The 21,861-nt window shown below is 33.5% G+C and overlaps 1 protein-coding gene and 1 pseudogene across 21 annotated transcripts; one reads left to right on the top strand and one right to left on the bottom strand.

Annotated features, from left to right (window-relative positions):
• The first annotated feature begins 1,299 nt into the window (after positions 1 to 1,299).
• Positions 1,300 to 10,995, top strand: LOC115980300 (annotated as a pseudogene).
• LOC115981569 (putative disease resistance protein RGA3) lies at positions 9,658 to 21,799 on the bottom strand. 21 transcript variants are annotated; one of them, XM_031103823.1, is made up of 10 exons: positions 18,835 to 21,799; positions 18,193 to 18,431; positions 16,716 to 16,880; positions 16,337 to 16,415; positions 14,940 to 15,643; positions 14,284 to 14,382; positions 13,993 to 14,135; positions 13,575 to 13,727; positions 12,560 to 12,638; positions 9,658 to 9,743 (listed from the first exon to the last, which is right to left on the bottom strand). In XM_031103823.1, exon 1 carries the CDS (start codon positions 21,731 to 21,733, stop codon positions 18,842 to 18,844), a length of 2,892 nt encoding a protein of 963 aa, XP_030959683.1. In that variant the 5' UTR covers positions 21,734 to 21,799; the 3' UTR covers positions 9,658 to 9,743; positions 12,560 to 12,638; positions 13,575 to 13,727; positions 13,993 to 14,135; positions 14,284 to 14,382; positions 14,940 to 15,643; positions 16,337 to 16,415; positions 16,716 to 16,880; positions 18,193 to 18,431; positions 18,835 to 18,841. The 21 variants fall into 21 exon arrangements, 20 of the variants coding, with proteins under 20 accessions (XP_030959683.1, XP_030959687.1, XP_030959690.1 ...); XM_031103827.1 differs by lacking the exon at positions 9,658 to 9,743 and having other exon boundaries at positions 12,356 to 12,638; positions 14,940 to 15,091; positions 15,616 to 15,643; XM_031103830.1 differs by lacking the exon at positions 9,658 to 9,743 and having other exon boundaries at positions 12,356 to 12,638; positions 14,940 to 15,077; positions 15,616 to 15,643.
• Positions 21,800 to 21,861: the final 62 nt, after the last annotated feature.

Here is a 21,861-nt window from a genome sequence, read left to right as displayed (position 1 = left end):
ATTTTATCTTGATAGTATAATGTAAACTAATAATTTAATTATTATTATTTTTAACCATTAATAATAATATTCCATTGATTTTTGAAACATCATAATGAAAGTTATGATATAAAAAAATACACTTGAATGATGGTCTTCATATTTATTTGAATTATTTTAGTTAGTTTTTCTATTTATACTAATTTATTATATTTATCTATATTTTAAATAACTATTAAACTAATTATGACATCATCACGGTTCGACCTCAGTCCGACCTCGAAAATCTTGAACCTCTTCCTTCTCCGGTTCTTTGAACTGTCTGGGTTTCAAAACCATGCCCGCGACTAGTTTGATATAATTTTTAAATTAAAAGGCTTCATTCTTGGCGGCTGCCTCCTCTCTGTGGCATTGGACAATGCCTCGTGTGGGATTGCCATCCAAATTTTGTAGCGGTCTTTCAAAAAAGCTGTTTGTTTATTGGTAACAACCATAAGTTGCATCTGTTCCAAATTAAGGGCACTCCTATTCCAGGTTATGCATAAACTCACTTGCATTAGAGTTAATTTTGTACATACTAAATTATCAAGCAAATTCTTTGTTTACTTATCTTTTCGTGCACTTGGGTTCAAGTTAGTACACTGCTAGTAGCATGTTTTGAAAGTCAAAGTTACTAATCTTTTTGGTCTCTTCTCCTCAACCCACATCCAAGAAAAATGAATTTCGCCACTTTTACAAACTAATGATCTTTTTTATATGGGAAAATACAGTACATGGACTGAAAACTTTGATCATTCTTTTTCATTTCCATTTTCCTTTACTGTTTATTTTAGTTGTTGAATTAATAACGTTCTATTGTAGGTATCTATTTACTTTAGTTAGTTTCAGAGTACAAGTAAAAAACAATTTTCTACCCATAGACATGTCAAATTGCTAGAATAAATTGGGTTGGTCAATGTTAACGGAACACGAAGAAATGTTCAAAATGTAAGAGTGTGCTTTTTTTATAATAATGTCTACGGATATAATGATAAATTGATGAATTTTAAGCTTCTTAATGTTGAATGTTCTAGCTTTTCACTTCACACACACACACACAAACAAAAAAACCATTCTCAAGGTTATTTATCTAACAAAAAATGTTATATTAATACTTGTAGACATGTCAAATTTTAGAATAAATTGGCTACTACAATGTTAACAAATGACAAAGAAATTGTTGAAGAATAAATTGGGTAGGACCGTACCTTGCTAAGTAGTCCAGAAAAGTACAGCTTACCTAACCAGTAGATGACTAATTAAGTTTTGGCATTATATCCCATGTATTTGTATTTCCCAATCAAGGTCAAATGTGAACAAGAAGATGATTTGGGTAAGACCGTGGTTTGCCACTTATTGTAGAAACTGAGAAAAAGCACAGCATACTACCTAACTAGTTGAGTTTTGGCATTATATTCCATGTATTATTTGTCTTTCTCAGGCAAGCTCATGTGTGAACCGGAACCAAAAGATGCCTCGTGTGGGATTGCGGTCCAAATTTTGTAGGGCTCTTTCTAAGAAGCAGTTTGTTTGGTAACAGCCCTAAGTTGCATCTGTTCCAAATTAAGGGCACTACTATTCCAGTTTAGGGATAAACTCACATGCGTTAGAGTTAATTTTGTACGTACAAGGTAAACCATCAGAAAAATTCTTTGTTTCCTAATCTTTTCGTGCACTGGGACTAGGGGTTCAAGTTAGTACACTGCTAATGGCTTTCTTTGTAATATCTTATATTTATAGTTCGAATCACATCTCCCCACTTGCTTTCCCCTCCCCCACTCCACAAAAAAAGAAAAAAAAAGAAAAAAAAAAAAGCTAATAATGGGACCCAAAGCAATAAATCTATGTAGAACTAAAGTCTTTATATTGTTAGCTTAACTAAAGTCTTTTATAAAATCTATACTGAACTGTTTGACACTTAGTTAAACTAATAATGGGACCCAAACAGTTTTGTATAGATTTTATAAAAGACTTTAGTTAAACTAAAATAAATAACATAAACTCTATTTATTTTAGACTATTGTTCTTTTTCTTTTTCTTTTTCTTTGTCCGTCATCATAGGACCCAAAGAAAATTAAACACATGAACCCAATTTGACACTTAGTGAGTGTTTGGATAGCGTTTTGTGTCTACGTTTTGCGCGTTTGGCTGAAAATTACTTGGGTCCCACATTACTATTCATGAACCCCACAAAAAGATGAAAAATGCAGATGAATTATTTTGAACTGTTCACGTTACTATTCAGCTGAAACTACAGTACTTTCAACCTAAAAAATCAGTTAGTTTATAAATTATTTTGCTACAATATTTTCAGCAATAAATTTTTAGTTTTCATTAAAATAAGCGGTATCCAAATAGATCCTTACTAATAATGAAAATTCATCAAATTTCATTCGAAATTGATGGCCACATTTTCAAAATAGGCTTTAGACAGTGCGGGATCATTTTAGGCTTTTTGTGGGCCCAATGTGTTTTTGGTGGGAGATTTTAAACAATTTCTATCGATTGTGGAAAAATGGTCGTTCCATTAGAGTTTGTCTTGAATAGTTGTGGACTTCAAAATTTGGGTTTTGGTGGACCAAATTTAAGTTAGTTGGTCCAATAATAGGTTGGATTGGGCCTAGCACATTAGGGAACTTTTTTACAAGGACCTAGGAAAATGGAAATTAATTTTTCCATATGTTCAGGTTATACATTTACCTTGAACTATAGCAAAACCAATATCAATTAATTAGTGGAAAAGACAAAAGCACCATAATTTTAGCTCCATGTTCATCCACCATCTTAAGCTTAAGGGAAAATTATGATTAATAAAGTCTATGTGGTATATCATTAGTTCACACTGTGGTTATTAAGATCAAAGTCCTACAAGGATTGGTGAGATGGTCATATAGATCAGATTGTAGATTGAATCGAGAATCATAGGATTCTACTTCACGTTATTATAAAAAAAGTGTAAAATCACCAATAATATATAATATGGAAAAAAGTGGTATCCCTAACCTTACTTGAAAGCAAAATCAACACTAATTAGGGAAAAAGGCAAAAGCACCATAATTGTAGCCCAGAAAAAGAAAAAGGTTTCAAATGTATCCCCACGTTATTTCCTGCAATCCACTATCTCAAGTTTAAGGGATTGAGATTAGGTGTTGTACCATGCAATTGCAAATTAAAGATTGAGATTAAAATTTTCAAAAGTCACTTTTAGTCTTAGCTCTTGAAAAAAAAAAAAATTAACCTTTAATTTTTCACAAGTTTACTTTAACACTTATTTTTATAACTTCTCTCTCACAACTTAGGGTGAATCAGGGTGTTGTCTACTCTAGTCAATGAAGTATATGTGGTATATTCCTGATTGGCTGTTACTTTGGACAACTTGTGGCGGGTATTAGCTACCAATTGGGAGCATGTTAATTGGAAGATCCTTACCGCTAACCTTTAGTAGCCGAACAAAATTACAAAAGCAAAACCCACCTAATTTTCCAATGAGTCAAAAAAGTATATTGAAAAGGCAAGAGCACCATATATAATATAATGGTGGTTCGGCTGAGTTGAATATCTTCTTTTTGAGCTGATCAACTTTAGATTTTGTCTTTCACTGGATCTGCATTTCGGTGGAAAATTCATCATCTTTAGATTAAGAGCATAAACAATGTCTTACAACCCCATCTGTTTGATAAAATAACGAAATGTGCTCATTGATGTCAATACAATAAATTGTGATTAAGAGGAATTTCACATGGAGTGTGAAAATTGCCATTGATAAATACAATAAGCAGGAAATGGAGTTAGAAAATGAGTCACCAAGGAATTTTACTTGGACAGTTAAAATTGTTGAAAAGAAGTATGGACAAACATTCAATACATATATTTGTTCACTTTTCCTTCAATTTCAGCATATATATATATATATATATATATATTTTTTTTTTTTAAATCCACATCCGTACACATTAATTTACATGGAGAATCTATCATTTGGTAAATAGCTAGGTCATTAGTTTATATTAATCTACACTATGGGACATAGTCTAGTGCTTAAAGTTGAATTATCTTATAATGTCGACATTTATACTTTTGAATGTTGTTTACCTTAGTTGAGTATTTGTAACTTTATCATGCCTTATTTCACACAATGTCTTTACTTTTTTAGTCAGGAAAGAAAACGCTCTACAATAAGATCATCACTGAAATGAAAAGGAAAACCCCACTTAAATTATTTTAGGTATTCTTTCTTCTTTATGCTTTTGTTAAGAGAGAGCTTATAGCAATTAGTGCATAACAACTCACACGTAGGAAGTAAAAAAATTGAAGTATTTTATTGACAATTATTTATCTAACAAACAAACTTGGTAGCGGTTAACATAGTACATACATTAGCCCACTACAACACCGTTGTAGTGGGCTAATGATACACGTGACCAGCTCGTGCTCTTTAATTGGCAGCACATCCGTACATGTAACCAATACGACACCGTGTTCATTTAATGAAACGGTGCGTTTGTGGAGAACGGAAACCAGAACCAAAACGTTGCGTTTCAGTCTTCTTCTCCATACACCGCGCACGATCTGCAACATGGACTTGAGTTAATTACAACAAGGTTGGGTGTTATATTCTCTATCATAGACATATACTAATATTTTGTGAAAGCAACTGTGGCATTCGATGAGTGAGTTGCTGAGTTCAACTACAATTTTCATTGGTTTTTTTTTTTTTTGCTGTTTAATGTCTCTATAAGTAACTTTGATACCGTGTACGTGGAGTCTCTGCCATAGCTTCTTATGCGGAACAAAATATAGTCCTTTAAGATGAATAATCTTCATATGACCTGCATTGGAATTTTAAAACTTGATGTGATTTCTAATATTGAGCTTGTGCACTGTAAGTGACAATAGAACCAGAATTTCTTTTAAGAATTGTTTGTCTAATAAGAAATTCTAACAGTCGCAGATTTTTCTTTGCTTAAGATTGTGCATCTGTAAGATATACAATTTTCTGCATTATGTTGTAGTTATGCAAATATTTTCAGGGATGTACGTACTCTTCATGGGCTTATTCACTTGCACAGCTATAATTTTCTTTGGAACTAATTGAATTTATCTTTGACTGCTTTCAGGGGCATTATGAGTAATTTCAAACGTTGTAAATTTGATGTACTTTGGATTCTTGCTAGATCTTCGATAGAGATAGCATGAGAAGTTTATCTCATCTTTTCCAACCGCTTTTACAGGTTTACTTGTGCTAGCTTGATCCAAAGAGGGAATAAAGTGAAAGAGAGGCGGAGTTAATAGTAATACCTTGATATGAACCTCTTTCTTTCTTTCTTCTTCTTCTCTTATTTATTTATAATTTTAGTTATATTCAATTCTTAGCAGTTATTTTGTAGGTGACAGTGGAGGTTCCTTATCTCTTCATCGAAACACGAAACTGCTATTTTTGTGACAATCAGCTATCCAATGATTGGATATTATTATGGGAAACAAATCCCATAAAACTACACGAGAAAACATTTTTGCTAAAATGATGGAAAAATTTAGATAATGTGAAAAATTATTGATCACATTTTGCATGTTTTCTGCTTGACATGGAAACAATCATATTATTACCAAAAGACATTGAAATGTGTAGGATTCTGATGGTGCTAATGTTATGTTGCTTGTGGAATGACAAAAATATAACGTCAATTTAGTTTCCTTTTAAATTTAGATTCTTACTTCATAGTGTTATGAGTATTTCGCATCTGATCTATGTGATTCTATTATGATTTTCATTTTGGATTTTAAATCAAACTATAAATAAGAATCAACAGGCCTATTTTTTTTGTTGTTGCTAATTTAAAGTTTTCACTCAATGTATTTGAATGTTTTCATTAGAATATGTTATATAGCAGCATGGGTTACATGTGTGCGTTATAATGTGAGTTGATATAAATTAATGTACAGAAGAGTATATTTTGTATATTTATTGATTGATATCAAATGGAATACTTGAAATACTATAATTCTCATGCAAGTCTATTTAATACTTCACAACACAGTCATGTTGATATAATTTTGTTCCTACCTCTTAATGGTATTCATGAGATTAGATTTTGTAATATTGATTATGCTACTTGTTCTGACAGGCAATTTCAGCCAAAGGACTAAAAGGAAACCTTCAAACAGACTACATACTAAAGGTCGTCATTCTTTTTTAACAGAGCTGAAAGCAAACATGTACCCTGTAACTAATATTTGCCTTACCAGTTTATATATGTTTCTGCCGTGGCTTCTCAGATCCTTGGACTTGATATCTGTGCCGACACTCTAGTTGGAGATGCAATGAGAAGAGGTATCTCTGGTGGTCAGAAAAAGAGATTGACAACAGGTAATTTGAATAGAAGACTGATAGCAGTTCTGCTATCTAGTAGTTTTAGTTATAGAGAGAACTAACCCAGTTTCCGATAAGGATTTTGACCACAGGAATCAAATTAAATTTTGGCAGGGGAGATGATTGTGGGACCTACAAAAGCCTTGTTTATGGAAGAAATAGCAAATGGATTAGACAGTTCCACTGCATTTCAAATTGTTACATGTCCTCAGCAGCTGGTGCATATCACAGATGCTACTGTACTAGTTTCACTTCTTCAGCCAGCACCAGAAACCTTTGATATTTTTGATGACCTTATTTTAATTTTTTTGAGGATTGTGGTTTTAGGTGTCCTGAGAGGAAAGGGGTTGCTGAGTTTGTCCAAGAGGCAAGTGAATAGAAGCCTATTCTCGTCTTTTTTTTTTTTTTTTTTTTTTTTTTTTAATAATTTTAAATTGTTTGTTTGAAAGAACTACTTCATCCTATCTTTATGCAGGTTATCTCTAGGAAAGATCAAGCATAGTACTGGTATCAAATGGAAGTACCCTACAGTTATGTTTCAGTTGTTATGTTCTCTAGGAAGTTCAAGGAATCTCCTTATGGAAAGAAGCTAGATGAAGAGCCTTCAGAGACATGATAAATCCCAAATCCATCAAGATGCTCTTTCCTTTAGTGTGTATTCTCTTTCTAAATGGGAACTATTTAGAACATGTGCTTCAAGGGAGTATCTTCTCTTGAAAAGGAATTCTTTCATCTATATATTCAAAACAACTCAGGTGAAGATTCATACTTTTGCTTTTGTTTCTCATTCTTTTTTTTCTTTTTTTTTTTCCTTCTTTTGGACGGACACCCGGGGGGGAGGTAAACCTATTAATCTGAAAATATGTTTTTCTTTTCTTTTCTATCTACAGCTTGTCATCACTGCATGTATCATGATGACTGTATTTTTACGGACCCGGATGGATATTGATATTCTTCATGCAAATTACTATATGGGTTCCCTGTTTTTTGCTCTTATCATCCATCTTGTTGATGCAATTCCAGAGTTGTCCACGACTATTCAAAGGCTTGAAGTCTTCTACAAACAAAAAACATTTTGTTTTTACCCAGCTAGGGCATATGCAATTCCAGCAAGTATATTAAAGGTTCCTATTTCATTTGTGGAATCTCTAGTTTGGACATGTCTTACTGTTGGGTTCTAAGACTTTAGGTTTAAATGTATTAGAATTTCATTTTGTAATGTCGGCAAACTATAATCAAAACGTTTAGTCTTGTTTTAGACTTGCTCAAAGTATGTTTATGTGTGAAGTTGGAATCGAGTGTACTATAGGACTTACTGTGTAAATCTGCCTGGCTCAATTGATCGAGAATTAGACTCAATCGATCGAAACTCGTGCAGATTGTTTTTCTGCAGAATTTTCCAACTCAGCCCAAGCCCATTTGACGTGTAAGGTTTTATGTTTTGCCCTAAGTATAAAAGGAAAAATCCTATCCACATTTTATTGTTGTTGTTTATGCTGTGTGTATGAATCGTTTGTGAGATCTAGAGGTGTTTGCCTTTATACATACTTAGGGTTTCCAATCTCAAGATTGATGTCGAGAGCTTGATGATCGTTTCAGTTGCTGCATAAAGAGCTTAAAGAAAACACAAGTGGGAGTACTTGTGGTTGCTATGAATCCAAGAAAGAAGTAGTCCGTGGACTCGGAGCTGTCACGTGTTCGTAGTAGTAAGTTTTCTACTTGAGGTAGTAATAGGATGTTAGTAGTCTAAATCGCTATTGTGTAAACTTCAATTCTTTCATAGTGATCTGTTTTACCTTGAGGATAGTTAGGTTAAATCCTCCTAGGTTTTTTACCGGTTTGGTTTTCCTGGATTATCATGTCGTTGTGTTATTTACATTCCATACTGTTCAATGATATGATTTAACTGTGTTAACCTAGATCTGCATAATTTACCTAAGTTAATCACTTGACTAAATAACTAGGTTAATCTGGTTGTGTTTTAAGGGGTCTAAAAACATACACTTACTTATTTTGTTATTGGATATAGCCCTGAAGAAAGGTGAGGTTGACATGAAAATATGTAGATTTATTATTGCATTTCCCCCTATTTTGGTTCATCAACTAGCAATTGCATATCCAAAGCTTTTCAAGTGCTATAACCTAAAAAAAAAGCATTTTATACTAGTACCTTCTTTTGCTCAAGAAGTCTCATTTTTTTTTAGTTATGAATCTCTGATCGTTTTTTGTGTGCTCAGGTTCTTCCGTCAGTTCATTCTTCTTTTTGCAGTGTATTTATCTTCATTATCCATGTTCCGTTTCCTGGCATCAGTCTTCCAGACCAATAATGCTTCCATGACAGCTGGTACTTCTACAATATTAATAGTGTTAATATTCTCTGGCTTCATTATAACTCAATGTAAGGTTATCTTACCTCTTCTCCAATCTCATTCTAATATAATCAATTAAAAGGATGAGCTGAGCTGTGCATCTGGTTGTAGCTTCTATGCCTGTTTGGTTGAAGTGGGCTTTCTGGGTTTCTCCTATCACATATGGAGAAATGGGCCTTTTTTTAAATGAATTTCTTGCCCCACGATGGCAAAAGGTGAGTCTCTCATTACATAACAAATAATCCTTTGTCTATTTTTAGGTAATACAACTACTTATGAGCAAGGGGCAGACCTACTAGTTGTATGGCTCCTCCAAAGAGATCGGCATTGAAAGACATTCATCTGTGATCAATATGTTATTTCTTGAATACCAATATTCTTGCTTAATAGTGAATCTTAGCTGAAGTTCTAATTTCTTAGCTGGCTTCAAACACTAAGCACTAAGTAATGCACAATCTAATTACAATTAAACATTGTATACTATAAATTGTCTGCTTATACATGCTACCAAACAACTAATTTGGCTGTAGGACATGTGCATTAATACTCCTAGTATAAACCTGTCAATAGCTTGCCATTTCTGTAATTAACTTTTTCAATAGCATCAAGAGTATATATATGGTCTGTCGATGTTATCCACAAACACCACGATAGGGCAAGAAATACTTGAAAGCCGTGGACTGAACTTTGATGGATATCTTTATTGGATATCACTCGGTGCCCTATTTGGATTTATAATTGTTTTTAACATTGGATATGTCCTAGCCTTAACTTTCTTGAAGTGTAAGTTTGTGTTCTTGATTGTTATTATATTTTAACTTAAACAGCAATGCAACAATAGCTAGATTTTGATTCATCCTTGTTTAATAAACATCTAGCTCCTGGATTGCCTCGTGCTGTTATCTTGCGTGAAAAGCTCTCCCAAATACGGGGAAGTGAAGATTCATGTGACGGTTCCCGTCTAGAAAAAAAGTCTGGAAATTCTCCTGCACAAAATAGTATAGAACCAAATAAAGGTTTTATCAATTTTATTGTTCTTCTGCTTATTCTTCAGATCATTACTATAAACATATATTTCTCCAACATTTGAACGAGTATCTTGTCTCAATTAACAGGTAGAACGGTCTTACTATTTACACCCTTAACAATAGTGTTTCAAGATGTGCAATACTATGTTGACATCCACTTGGTAATTACATTTAATTCATATAAGGTTATGGTTGCTGCTGGATTGATAGCTATTTACATTACATCATATTAATTCCTGTCATTGTTTTTCCTTTTTGGCTTCAAGGAAATGAGAGAAAAGGGATTCACCAATAAAAAACTTCAAATTCTTTCTGATGTTACGGGTGCATTGAAGCCTGGTGTTCTTACAGCGTTGATGGGTGTCAGTGGAGCTGGGAAAACAACTCTTCTGAATGCTAGCTTGATCCAAAAAGGGAAGAGAGTGAAAGAGAGTCGGAGTTAATATCTTGATAGGAACCTCTTTCTTTCTTCTTCTTCTCTTATTTATTTTTAATTTTAGTTATATTCAATGCTTAGTAGTTGTGGATACTAATTTTGTAGGTGACGGTGGAGATTCCTTATCTCTTCATTGAAACTGCTATTTTTGTGACAATCAGCTATCCAATGATTGGATATTATGGGTCAACTTATTAGGTTTTTTGGTACTTCTATACAATATTTTGTTCCTTGCTTTACTTCAACTATTTGGGAATGCTACTTGTGTCATTGACGCCAAACTTCATGGTAGCTGCAATTTTGTCCTCAGCCTTCTACACAACATTCAACCTCTTTGCTGGTTTTTTGATTCCTAAATCGGTAAGTTAAGGCTACAAAACTCCTCTCTATTGTGGCCACAGAGTAGGTGTGGGCACTAAGATTTAAAAAGCAGATATAGTAGAACTGGTCATATTGTTCTACTCTTGCAGCAAATTCCAAAGTGGTGGATTTGGATGTATTATCTGACCCCTACATCTTGGTCACTTAATGGTATGCCTACATCACAATATGGAGATATAAATAAAAAGATTGTGGTAGGAGAAACCAAAACAGTTGTTGCATTCTTAGAAGATTACTTTGGGTTTCACCATGACCAGTTAGCTATTGTGGCGGTTGTTCTCATTGCCTTCCCCATTGTTTTTGCATCCTTGTTTTCATACTTTATCGGACAGTTAAAATTCCAATGTAGGTAGAGGATGGAGATGTTGTTTGTTGCTTGCAAGCCCTTTAGTTTGCAAGTAATTGTTGATTCAATGTAGTAAGAACTGTCGCATATTTATCAAGTAATGTATTGCTTCAGTGTAATAAGAACTACTATAAACTTATCAAGTTAAAAAATTATGTGTACAGTAATTACATTTTAGATAACACGAATTGTTAACATTAGAAATTCAAATTACAACATGCATTGTCTATAAATTGCCTTGCTAAGATATTGTGTTGTAAGTAACTCTATACATTCTAACTTTGAAAGGCATATTCACAAACACACTATATATTTGGGATTTGTTGCGTGACAGATCAAGTTTTATAATGGACATGTTGTAAATTGTAGGTGATAGTTGAAGTTCCCTATCTCTTCATCGAAACTGTTATATTTGTGACTGTCATATATCCAATGATTTGATATCATGGGTCAACTTATTAGATTTGCTGATACTTCCATGCTAGACTTTGTTCCTAGCTATACTATAATTATTTGGGAATGCTACTTGTTTCCTTCACACCAAACTTTATGGTAGTTGCAATTTTGTCCTCAGCCTACTACACAATATTCAACCGTTTTGCTAGTTTTTAGTTTTTGATTCCAGAACTGATAAGCTAAGGTTGCAAAACTGTCACTAGTGAGGCCATAGTTTATTTGTGAATGTGAAAACTTATGAATATATAGTTGAACTTGATTATATATTGTACCACTCTTGCAGCAAATTCCAAAATGGTGGATAAAATTTTATAGTTTGACCCTTACATATTGGATGTTAAATAGTTTGTTTACATCGCAATATGGAGCCATAAATAAAGAAATTGTGGTATTGGAGTATTTTAAACAATAAACTAGTAAATTTAATGAAAAGACATGGAAGTTTTATGCAATAAATGAGGAGTTAGTGTTTTAGTCAAATGTTGAATCCCAAGTGTGGAGATTTATCAGGTCCAAGTGTAATTTTTCTTTTAATTGTATTCACTAACATTTGGCATTTGAAAAACCTAAAGTTGTTGTTGCAAGATCTGTTGTCACTAATATTCTGAGTTTTCAAGTCCATTTTATGTGCTTTGGGTTTTTCATAGATCATTGAGAGCTATAACATGAATATGCTAACTTTATGTAGCTTATTGGAAATTAAGGGTTAGCTTATATGGTTTTCTAGTATTTCTATGCAACATTTTCTCTACTTCAATTATTTGGCAATGCTACTTGGTTCATTGATACCAAACTTCATGGTAACCGCAATTTTGTGTATGACCTTTCGCAAGTAATTTGTTGATTGATGTACTAATCAATGATGATAGGAAAATTTGTTGTGTTTAGTAAGATTGGTTGTAATTGATCAAGTTATCATGCAAGAAATCAATCTCAAAATACACACCAAATTTTACGTGGAAAACCCTCTAATGTAGAGGGAAAAACCACGGGACAAACCCGATCAATCCACTATAAGGAAAATAGAGATTATAGCACTTAAGTTTATGCTTACAAATTTGAATGCACAACAAATTGGGAAATTGCAAGAATATTAATTCTCTAGGAAAAAATATAATCTCACCACAAAACCTGAGAACTTGGTCAAGTACCTACCTCGCCATTCATGAGTTAAAATTTGCTCAAGTACAAAATATGCTTCGCCACATACTAGAATTTGAGTTCTAGTTTAAATCTGACCAAAAGAAAATTTTAACATGAGGGGTTTGACATACACAAAAAACATTATGGAAAAGCATGTTATGATAGAAGGTTAATAAGAATATGATGATTTAGCTTACATTAAAAGAGCACAAAAAAATACAAATAAATTGGTCAATTATCTCATCAGATAGGATCACTTGATAATGATTTTTTGAGAAATTTATAACTAAATTTCTATTCCCTAGGCATGAGAGTTATCATAACATGAATAAAATTTGCAAGATTCACCAAAGAGATAAGGGGAGATAGTTGAGTTGAATAGGAAGGAAGAATCTGAATTCCGAAGGGTTGAATATGCCGCATCAGATGCATGTTAATTTCTGTCTTAAGAGTTGGCCATGATAGTTTCAAGTTATTTTGTTGCTCAAGGTCCCACGAGAGTACCTTGAAGCCAATGTTGAGGGAATAGGCATTTGCTTATTCTTCAGTCATAAAGGATTTTGAAGATAGATATGATATTTATGAAAGTTTGTGTAGAAAGAATTTTTTCAGAAAGGTATAATATATTGGTGCATGTCAAATTTACAACTCCCTATGTAAATTCCCAATTACAAAAACTACTAAGATGCTAAAGGTGAGATGCAATCAAGTACTAAAGTCACCAACTCTGCCTAATTGTGAAGCAGAAGCTGAAGTATGACCCCTCTAAAAAACAGAGGATAGTCTTCGAGCAAAATCGATAAGATGGAAAATGTCCTAGGGCTACTGCTATGCATGTCGGAAATGGAAAAAAGCTTATAAAAATGCATTCCATATCCAAATGTCCCAGAGCTACTAAGTATGTCGGAAATGGAAATTAAATCCAAGTATTTTAGTACAAATACCAACAAGTTGTGCAGATTACCCACTAATGAACATTGAAAAGCCTAATTTCCACAAGAATAAGAAGAACAATAACAAAATATACCCTAAAAGGGGGATCCGGGGGGATTTCTTTGCGTTTCTTGAAATTGATTACTTGTACCGAGTAAACTCACACCAGCAATGATTGTGAAGAGGCCAACACCTTTCAACCAGCAACATTCATGTTGGAACTAGAAAACAGCAACCTGAATATGCACTGCATAGGATCAGAAAATAATGTTAAACAAATGGTACCACATCAACAGCTTCCAAACAAGCATTTCATTAGCAGGAAATTAACTAACAACATAAAAATGATCATGCCCTATTCTGATTATCAATTCTATGCAAATTATAATGAATCTTTTGAACTGCTTTAGAATCAAACCCATGGACAGTGGACCAAAAATAGAACTTTGAATTTTACCAGTGGAAAACATAAATTGGTATTCACTAGGCCACAAGAGACTACTGATGCAAACCTTCCACGTAAGCCTGATGATAAGGAAAAAATAAAGTACATGAGGCCACAATGGACAATATTGGTTGCAGTAGACTAACATTCTCCATGCTTAGAACTTTAAAACACTGGTTGGCCACTAGCTTAGCGAGCTTCATCTTTGATCTGACCCATGAATGACAACCAAATCCATAAATTAATGTAGAGAACGATATAAGAAAGTAAGAGTTGCAAGCCAGAAAGAGCAATAATTGAAGGACGAAATTGAGAATTGGTCATTGGCAATAGTACTATGTAAAAAGGGAAAACTTACTTCCTTTGGCAGTTCAAAATCCATGCTTGCATCCCCGAGTGCTTGCTGAACATATATTCTCCGCCCTCCTAGGTCTCTTGTAAAGTGACTAACTTTTTCCTAGTGGCAGGGATTTAGGGCATATTCAGGGTAACAAACATCATTAGAAGCAAGAACTTTGCAAAGAAAGCATACTTTTTTATATGATTAGAACTATAATACTTTTAATCACAATGAACAACAATATTTATGGTCTAAAATAAATATATAGTAGCCTAACCTCTATTGAAAAGAGGTATAACATGTTAAGAGGAATTTCAAAGTATAGGCATTAAACAAGGGATGAGCATCATGAGCAATACACGAGAAATCAAAGAGTGATCAGAATGACTCTTTCTTTTTTGGTTTATTTTTTATTTATTATTTTTTTTGTATTATTATTTTTAAAATTAGGTTCACTAGTAGGACAGACTATTTCCTGCAGCAGAGTGTCAATTATACTGTAAACTTTACTACTAGAAAATATCATTTTAATTCCTGTAATAAAACAGAGCTACCAAACACTTTATTTAAATGAGAAGCAGCAATAACTATGGAATCAGAAATCAAACAAACAAAACAGAAGTTCAGGGAAAAATATATATATCCAAAATTAAAAAGTTAAGGGAAAAATATACCATATATGATATTTTGAGTTGCTTTATCTTCCTCACTTTCCTTTGGTAGTGAATGCATAGAGTTCATGGTTATTTTGTTCCACACTTAAATCCTTGACCTTCCTAATGGGTTTTCTCTTTGGGATTGATCTTCCTCATCTGTCGTAAATAATCTGTCACTACGGTAGATGTACATGTTAATCTGTTGGTATAAAGACAATTGTAAAATCTAAAAGGCTTTGTCTATGATCCAAATCATGAGTGACAAATAGATGACGATTTTTTTGAGATTTAATCATAGATTACACTACGAGATGAGCTAGATATGACATTGTCAATGATTTTAACTCCAAAACATAAAAAACCAATAAAAATGGTAAATCAAATTGCAATATCTTGTAAACCAGAAAAGCCGCTCATGAGCTATGTCTACTCCCATTAAGCAAAACTGATGAGATTCGAATAAAAAATTATCAAACAGATATACTAGAGCAGTTTGCAAGGTAAAAACAGCTATGTAAAGTTAATTCTTAGAGTTACTAATGGCAGAGAAGATATTTTTAGTAGATTCCTGGATCCTGAATGCTGTAGAAAGTTTCAAAGGTGCCACTAACACCCTTATTCTCCCAATTATGGTATCATAAATAAAATTACAGTCATTTGCAAAACCATTCCCTCTTAAGCAATCTTTGCTTACCAATACGGACCATAGTTTTGAGTTGAACCTACAATAATAAACAAGTTAAAGGATTGAGAAAATAAACAGATGGCATATAACCATTTAATCAAGATTTGAAGGTAAGATTGTTTTATAGCACTGAACATACACTAACGCAACTTCTAGGATCACTATCTCCATAAAAAATAGCTAATAGTTTTTGTTGGCTAAGGTTTGTTTCACATGACCCAATTTCCTTTTATCGATTTGTAATAGCAAAAATTGAAAGCCAAATTCTATTTGCACTCAATTTTATTCTTTATTTGCTCCAACTCAAATTAATTGCTCAGAAAGGAATCGATATGAGATTACAGCCCAGCTTTGAGGAACTTTCTTTTCGATAGTTACAAAATATATTAAGGGAAGATGAAGTGCTTCTGAAGGCTAAATAGGCAAATGCTAAGCAACTAACAATATTCAAATTAGAAACTTTGCATTGATGAAACTAAGAAAATATTTGTTAATGCAATGTCTTCATTTTAGTTTTGCATTGATGAAACGGGGCTTTTGCACCATATTTTTCATAAGTGGTGGGACTTTTGTATGATGTTAAGATTGAATGAGACCAAATGAGAACATAAGATTTTGCATGATGTTCTGATTTAATGAGACCAAAAAATTCCCTGGCCCTTAAGGGTTGGATATAAAAAGCAAATGCAATGGCATCTGAAGAAGAACATAAAGAAGAATTTAAAGTTACCTATAGGTGAATCAGAATTGAACTGCCCAAAGTGAACAATAGTAATATGACTTGATTGCCTTCTTCTTCTTCTTTGTTCCTTCAACATATAGGTGAATAATTCAGGTATATCCATTTTTGAATGTCATTTCCAAATTGGGCGACTACCAATGGTAAAAAGAAAAGTAGGCATTTCTCATCTCATTCCCTCCACTCCTGGTGGTAACATCCCACTCTTCCCCCTCTTCTATGATACTAAATCAGTAAGACGAGAAATCCGTTTGCCTTTGCATTCATCATTGCCTAAATGTATAATGCTAAACCATGAAAATTACTAATCTAATTTCAAACCCTAAAACATGATGCTGGAAATTACGTGAGCTGAAAAATGGTCAATTACCTGGCTCACCATTCATCTGCCACCATATAATATGGATTACACATGATATGTTCCACGATGCAATTCCTTGCTTCCATTGTGAAATGATAGAGGATCTACTTCTGTGCCCCTTTCTCAAATGTGCATCCACATGTGAAAATTTGATTCATCACAATACATACTTCCCTAGATATTAGAATCAGATGTTTGGTTCAAATGAGGCCAAAAGAGAATTAATTATTTAACATGAGGATATTTTGGATGGACAAAATGATAAGGAAAAACAGACAGATGATTATGAAGAAAATATCAAGATATATTGTTAGTTGGTTACGAGCGCCCTGTACTTCACACTCTTCCATGTAACAAAATTCCTCAGGCTCTAAAACAAGAAACAAGCATACAATATTGCATTATAACTTGATATATAACATTTACCTGATCCTATAACTTCAATACATGATAATTAAATCAAAAAAATTGAAGCCTTGAGGGCCTGTATCTTTCTTCTTAAGACTAGCATTACCTAGATTTATTTTCATGTGTCACCAACTGAAATTGACTACAAAAGAAAGCCAGCATGCCAGAATTTCGAAAACATTAATTCTGATATTTTTCTTTTCTTTTCAAATAGAGAATCTTCCACACATTCACACATTCTAGAAAAATTGCATATAGTCAATGGTGGCTCTAGAAATTTTTTCTAGGGTGGTCATTAGGAGCATTCATATTAGTCCATATAAAATGGCATAAGGGCCAAATTTTGCACAACCAACCACAACAATACCCACATCACCCACAAAAATTAGGTTTATTACACTAAAATGGATAGGACATTTTGCACTAGTTGATTCGAACGCTCTAAGAGACTTAAATTATACAAATTATAATAAAAAAAGAACTTAAATATATTGACATCACAAAAATACACACACACACAAATACATGAAGTTTTACTATTTTCTTCTATTAAAATGAAAATTCAAATCAACTCTAATTTTTGTTGTTGCAATATTTTTGTTGTGTGCATAGCATTACTCTATTAAAAGAACTTTTCTTAAAACTTTAATTTTTATCGTGTCTATAGTAATAGTCTATTAACAATTTAACTCAACTCTTTAGTTGTATTTTAGCTGTGTTCACAACATTAATTTTGTTGTTAATTACTCAACTTATTGATTTTTGTAATTGTGTTTACAATTTTGGGTGTTCATTTTTTATTTATGGTAGACAAAAAAATAAAATTATATATAATTTTTTTTCTTTAAATCAGGGTGTCCATTTGAACACCCTAACCACAACATGGAGCCGCCCCTGCATATAGTGGGCATACATACTGAACCATTGGCGTCATTGTCTTTGTGATTTTTGCCAAAATCTGATAAATTTATCTACCAAAGTTGTAATTAATATCTTTTTGAGGGAAATTTTGAGATTTGAGTAGGATAATAGATTAAAATATTGGTCAAATAGAGGAAGAAGATGAACAAGAAGTTACCCGTGACTGGATCAGAATTGCGAAGTTGAATCAAGTTGAGAATGAATTTCAATGAAGAAGATGTTACATAAGCATGAATCATCTTTGACCATCAACATCCAAAAATCTAAACTTGTAACTAAAATTCATGAACCCAGAAACACACAGAGATCGTAAGTCCTCTTCTTTGTCATTCAGCCCTTTGTCATCCTCTTCATTGTCATCCTTATCTTCATCACGCTCTTCTTCATCACACTCTTCTTCGGAATACAGAATTTACAAGCCCAAAAGAAAACCATACAAGTTATTTGAGATTAGTCTTTACACAAAGCCTAAATCAAGAGAATGAATATATATGCAAATGAATGAGATTTTTAAGGAAATTCATTTGAATATTTATCAAGCAATTTTAGATAAATCAAAAAATAACCCAATCTAATCAAACACATTTCTTCTAAAAAAATGCTAGTTATGTGTATGAGTACAGCAATATATAATATAAATCGCCTAATTCAAATTACTGAGAACCACATAAATTTATCAACAACCAATTTTTTTGTGGGGAAATTTTGGCGGACAATTAAAATGCATAGTTGATTTTTTTATATATTGCAAAATAAAAGAAGAAGGCCAAGGAGAAGAAGAAGTGTCAAAAGAAGTTACCTCTAGCTTATAATTCTTGACCATCTCTTTGCACATACTTGTAATCAATAATGATGTTAGGGATGTGAGAAATCTTGGGCCAATCCTCTCCTATCCCTCTTTTGTAGCGTTCCTTGAGAATTGTACAATTATTCATATTCAATTCCTGTAATGGAGTTGTACGAAGGAAGTTTGGCAGCGACTTTAACTTTAGACATTCCCCAATGGACAACTCTTGAAGATGTGGCATTATGGTGAATCTAATACAGTCTTCTTCTTCTCCTCCAATCCCATTCCATTCTTCCCACTCGATTAAATTAAAAAATATGAGAGATTTCAAATTTGGGAATACTGTAATTATTATATCGTCTTTCTCCTCTTTTTTGGATCCTTCTATTCCCATAAATTCAACACCCACCTTTTTCAATCTATCATTACACTCTATCCTAAATGATTCGAGGAACGGAAGTTTCCCTAGAGGAGGCAAATGCTCTAAACATAAAAAGTTAATATCAAGTTTTTTCAAATTGGTTAAAGACATTATCGAATTAGAGAATATTGTTGGTCCCTTGTAGCAACCGATTTTTAAATATTCCAAGTTTGGAGGTGGTTCTAAGGCATTCAAAACTAATACATCTTTCTCCCTTATTATTTCCTCATCATCCCATTCCTCAAACCATAGCACCAAAGTATGAAGGCCTATCTTGTTCTTCAATTGTGCTTTCTCAGCCTCACATGCATCTACCTCGCTCCCTAGTCCATTTATTATAAGAGTCCCTTGAAGGTGGTTCAAATTTCTTAATTCTCCCAATTTACATCTTTCGTTATCATCCTTACCACTTACGCTAAAATAATTTAATGTTCTAAGAGAAGTTAATCTCCCAAACCTTCTTGGAAACTTTACATAAAACCAATCAAATTTCATATCCAAATTAAAATGTCTTAGGTTAATTAATTTATCCATCCTCTGTGGCAATTTTCGGAACTCCGTACCACCAATTTCAATATTCAAAATTTGTAAATTGCAAAGATTACAAATGGTTTCAGGCAATGCATCTCCACAATAATTGACTAAATTGAGATACCTTAGATGGATGAAATTTTCCACTGCATCTGGAAGTTCCTTTAACATACCACCATATTTACAATCCAAAGTTAATATCCGTAAACATCTAAAATGCTGAAATAAAGTTGACAACATATAGTCACTCTCATTTACAAAAAGGAGGGTGCGCAAATTTTTTGCACTATAAATGGACTTAGGAAATTGGGCTTCTTTGGATATTTCTAATTGCAAATGGCGGGTAGTTTTATAATCAGTTTCCAACCCTATGTTAGAATTGATTGTAAAGCATTCATTTTTTGACATTAATAGTGCAAAGTCATGCACTATGTCATGCATTTTGCATTTTTTTATCTTGCCATCATTCTTATCTTTCTCAAAATCTTGGAAGAAAGAGCGCATGGCTAAATTTTCAAAGTAGTCTCTAGCGATGATTTCTATCTCCATATTTTCCTTTGACTTGATATATCCTTGTGCCATCCATATAAATACCAACTCATCGCAAGAATAGACATAATCTTTCGGAAAAACAGCACAAAATGAGAAGCATCGTCTCAATGGTGAGGATAAATCATAATAACTCAGTAACAACGGTGCATAAAGATTTTTTTCCACATCTTCAAATTCCCACAAATTGTTATCCAAAATACTCTTCCATTCTTCCCTACTTCTCTTGAAGCGCATGAGACTTCCTAGAGTCTTTGCAGCAAGCGGCAAGCCTTTGCATTTTTCTACTATTTGCCTACCAAGGTCCTCTAGTTGCCTACGTTGCTCAACATCCCTATCAAAAAATGCTATTTTACTAAACAATAACCAACAATCTTCGTTAGACAATACCTCCAAATTGACCGTTTTTGCACTTTCCATCATCTCTGCAACTTTACTTTTACGTGTAGTGACTATAATTCTACTACTGTGGGAACCACATTTGAGAGCATTTTTTAATTGTTCCCACTTCGTGTGATCATCAGTCCACACATCATCTAAGACAAGAAAGAACTTCTTTCCCCTAACTTTATCACAAATTTTTTCTAATAGAATTTGAAATGAAATCATGTTGGGGGATTGACGTTCAATAGATTCAAGGATTTCTATGGCAACCTTGCACTGATCAAAAGGATCAGAAACACAAACCCACATTTTTATGTCAAAATAGGCTTGCACCACACGATTATTATAGACCAGTTGGGCCAAAGTCGTTTTTCCAATACCACCCATGCCCACTAAGGAGATAACATGGAAGTTTCTTTCTTCTTCACTACAATTGCCTAAGAGGATGCTCACTAGATAATTACTAACCTTATCACGACCACATATTTCGGACACATCAACAAAGGAGGTAGTTTTTTGTCGTTCAATTTCTTCTAGGGTAGGCCCCCTAGTCAACTCAAACCCATACGTGCTCTTCTCTGTTACAATCTCATTTAATTTTCCATTAATTTCTTTTATCTTGTGAGCAATGTCACGTCGCATATCAAGTTTATCAGCTTGAAGGAAACAACATGAAGGGGAGGGGATGAAGGAGCATACCTTCTTCTTCAGAACAGGAGTGATATCAGCAGCATTTTCTTCTTCTTTCTGAATATTCAATTTAATCACTGCAGTGTTCCACTCATCCACCACGTCGTCCATCTCGTAGCATGCGTCCTTCAGCTTTTCTAACCAAAGCTTCACAGCTTCTTCCTTAACCTGTCTTTTCTCAGCATCATTGAGCACCGCCTTCACAGTTTGCAGCTTGTTTTTAAGCTTTTCGACTTCTTTTTTGACACCAACGACCAACCGTATCTCTTTTTCCGCCTCCTGAGCAGCGATTTTTGCCAACTGCTCCAAGAGAACAGAAATAAGCGCATCAGCCATACTTGGAGATTGAAAGTGAAAGTGGAAATGGTAATTGATAGACAAAGTAGAAACTAAAATATAGCAGGTGCCTCTTCTACTTCTCTTCAGCTCTCTTTATAGTGCATTGGCAATGTTCACGCATTCTA

This window comes from Quercus lobata, chromosome 3, assembly GCF_001633185.2.
Source record: "Quercus lobata isolate SW786 chromosome 3, ValleyOak3.0 Primary Assembly, whole genome shotgun sequence".
Taxonomy (NCBI): domain Eukaryota; kingdom Viridiplantae; phylum Streptophyta; class Magnoliopsida; order Fagales; family Fagaceae; genus Quercus; species Quercus lobata.
The sequence above is the reverse complement of the archived record's forward strand: the minus strand, read 5'-3'. Positions and strand labels throughout refer to the sequence as shown.

What these genes read in the sequence shown, in the direction of transcription:
- LOC115981569 (XM_031103823.1), bottom strand. Translation starts at nt 21,733, where the DNA reads ATGGCTGATGCGCTTATTTCTGTTCTCTTGGAGCAGTTGGCAAAAATC.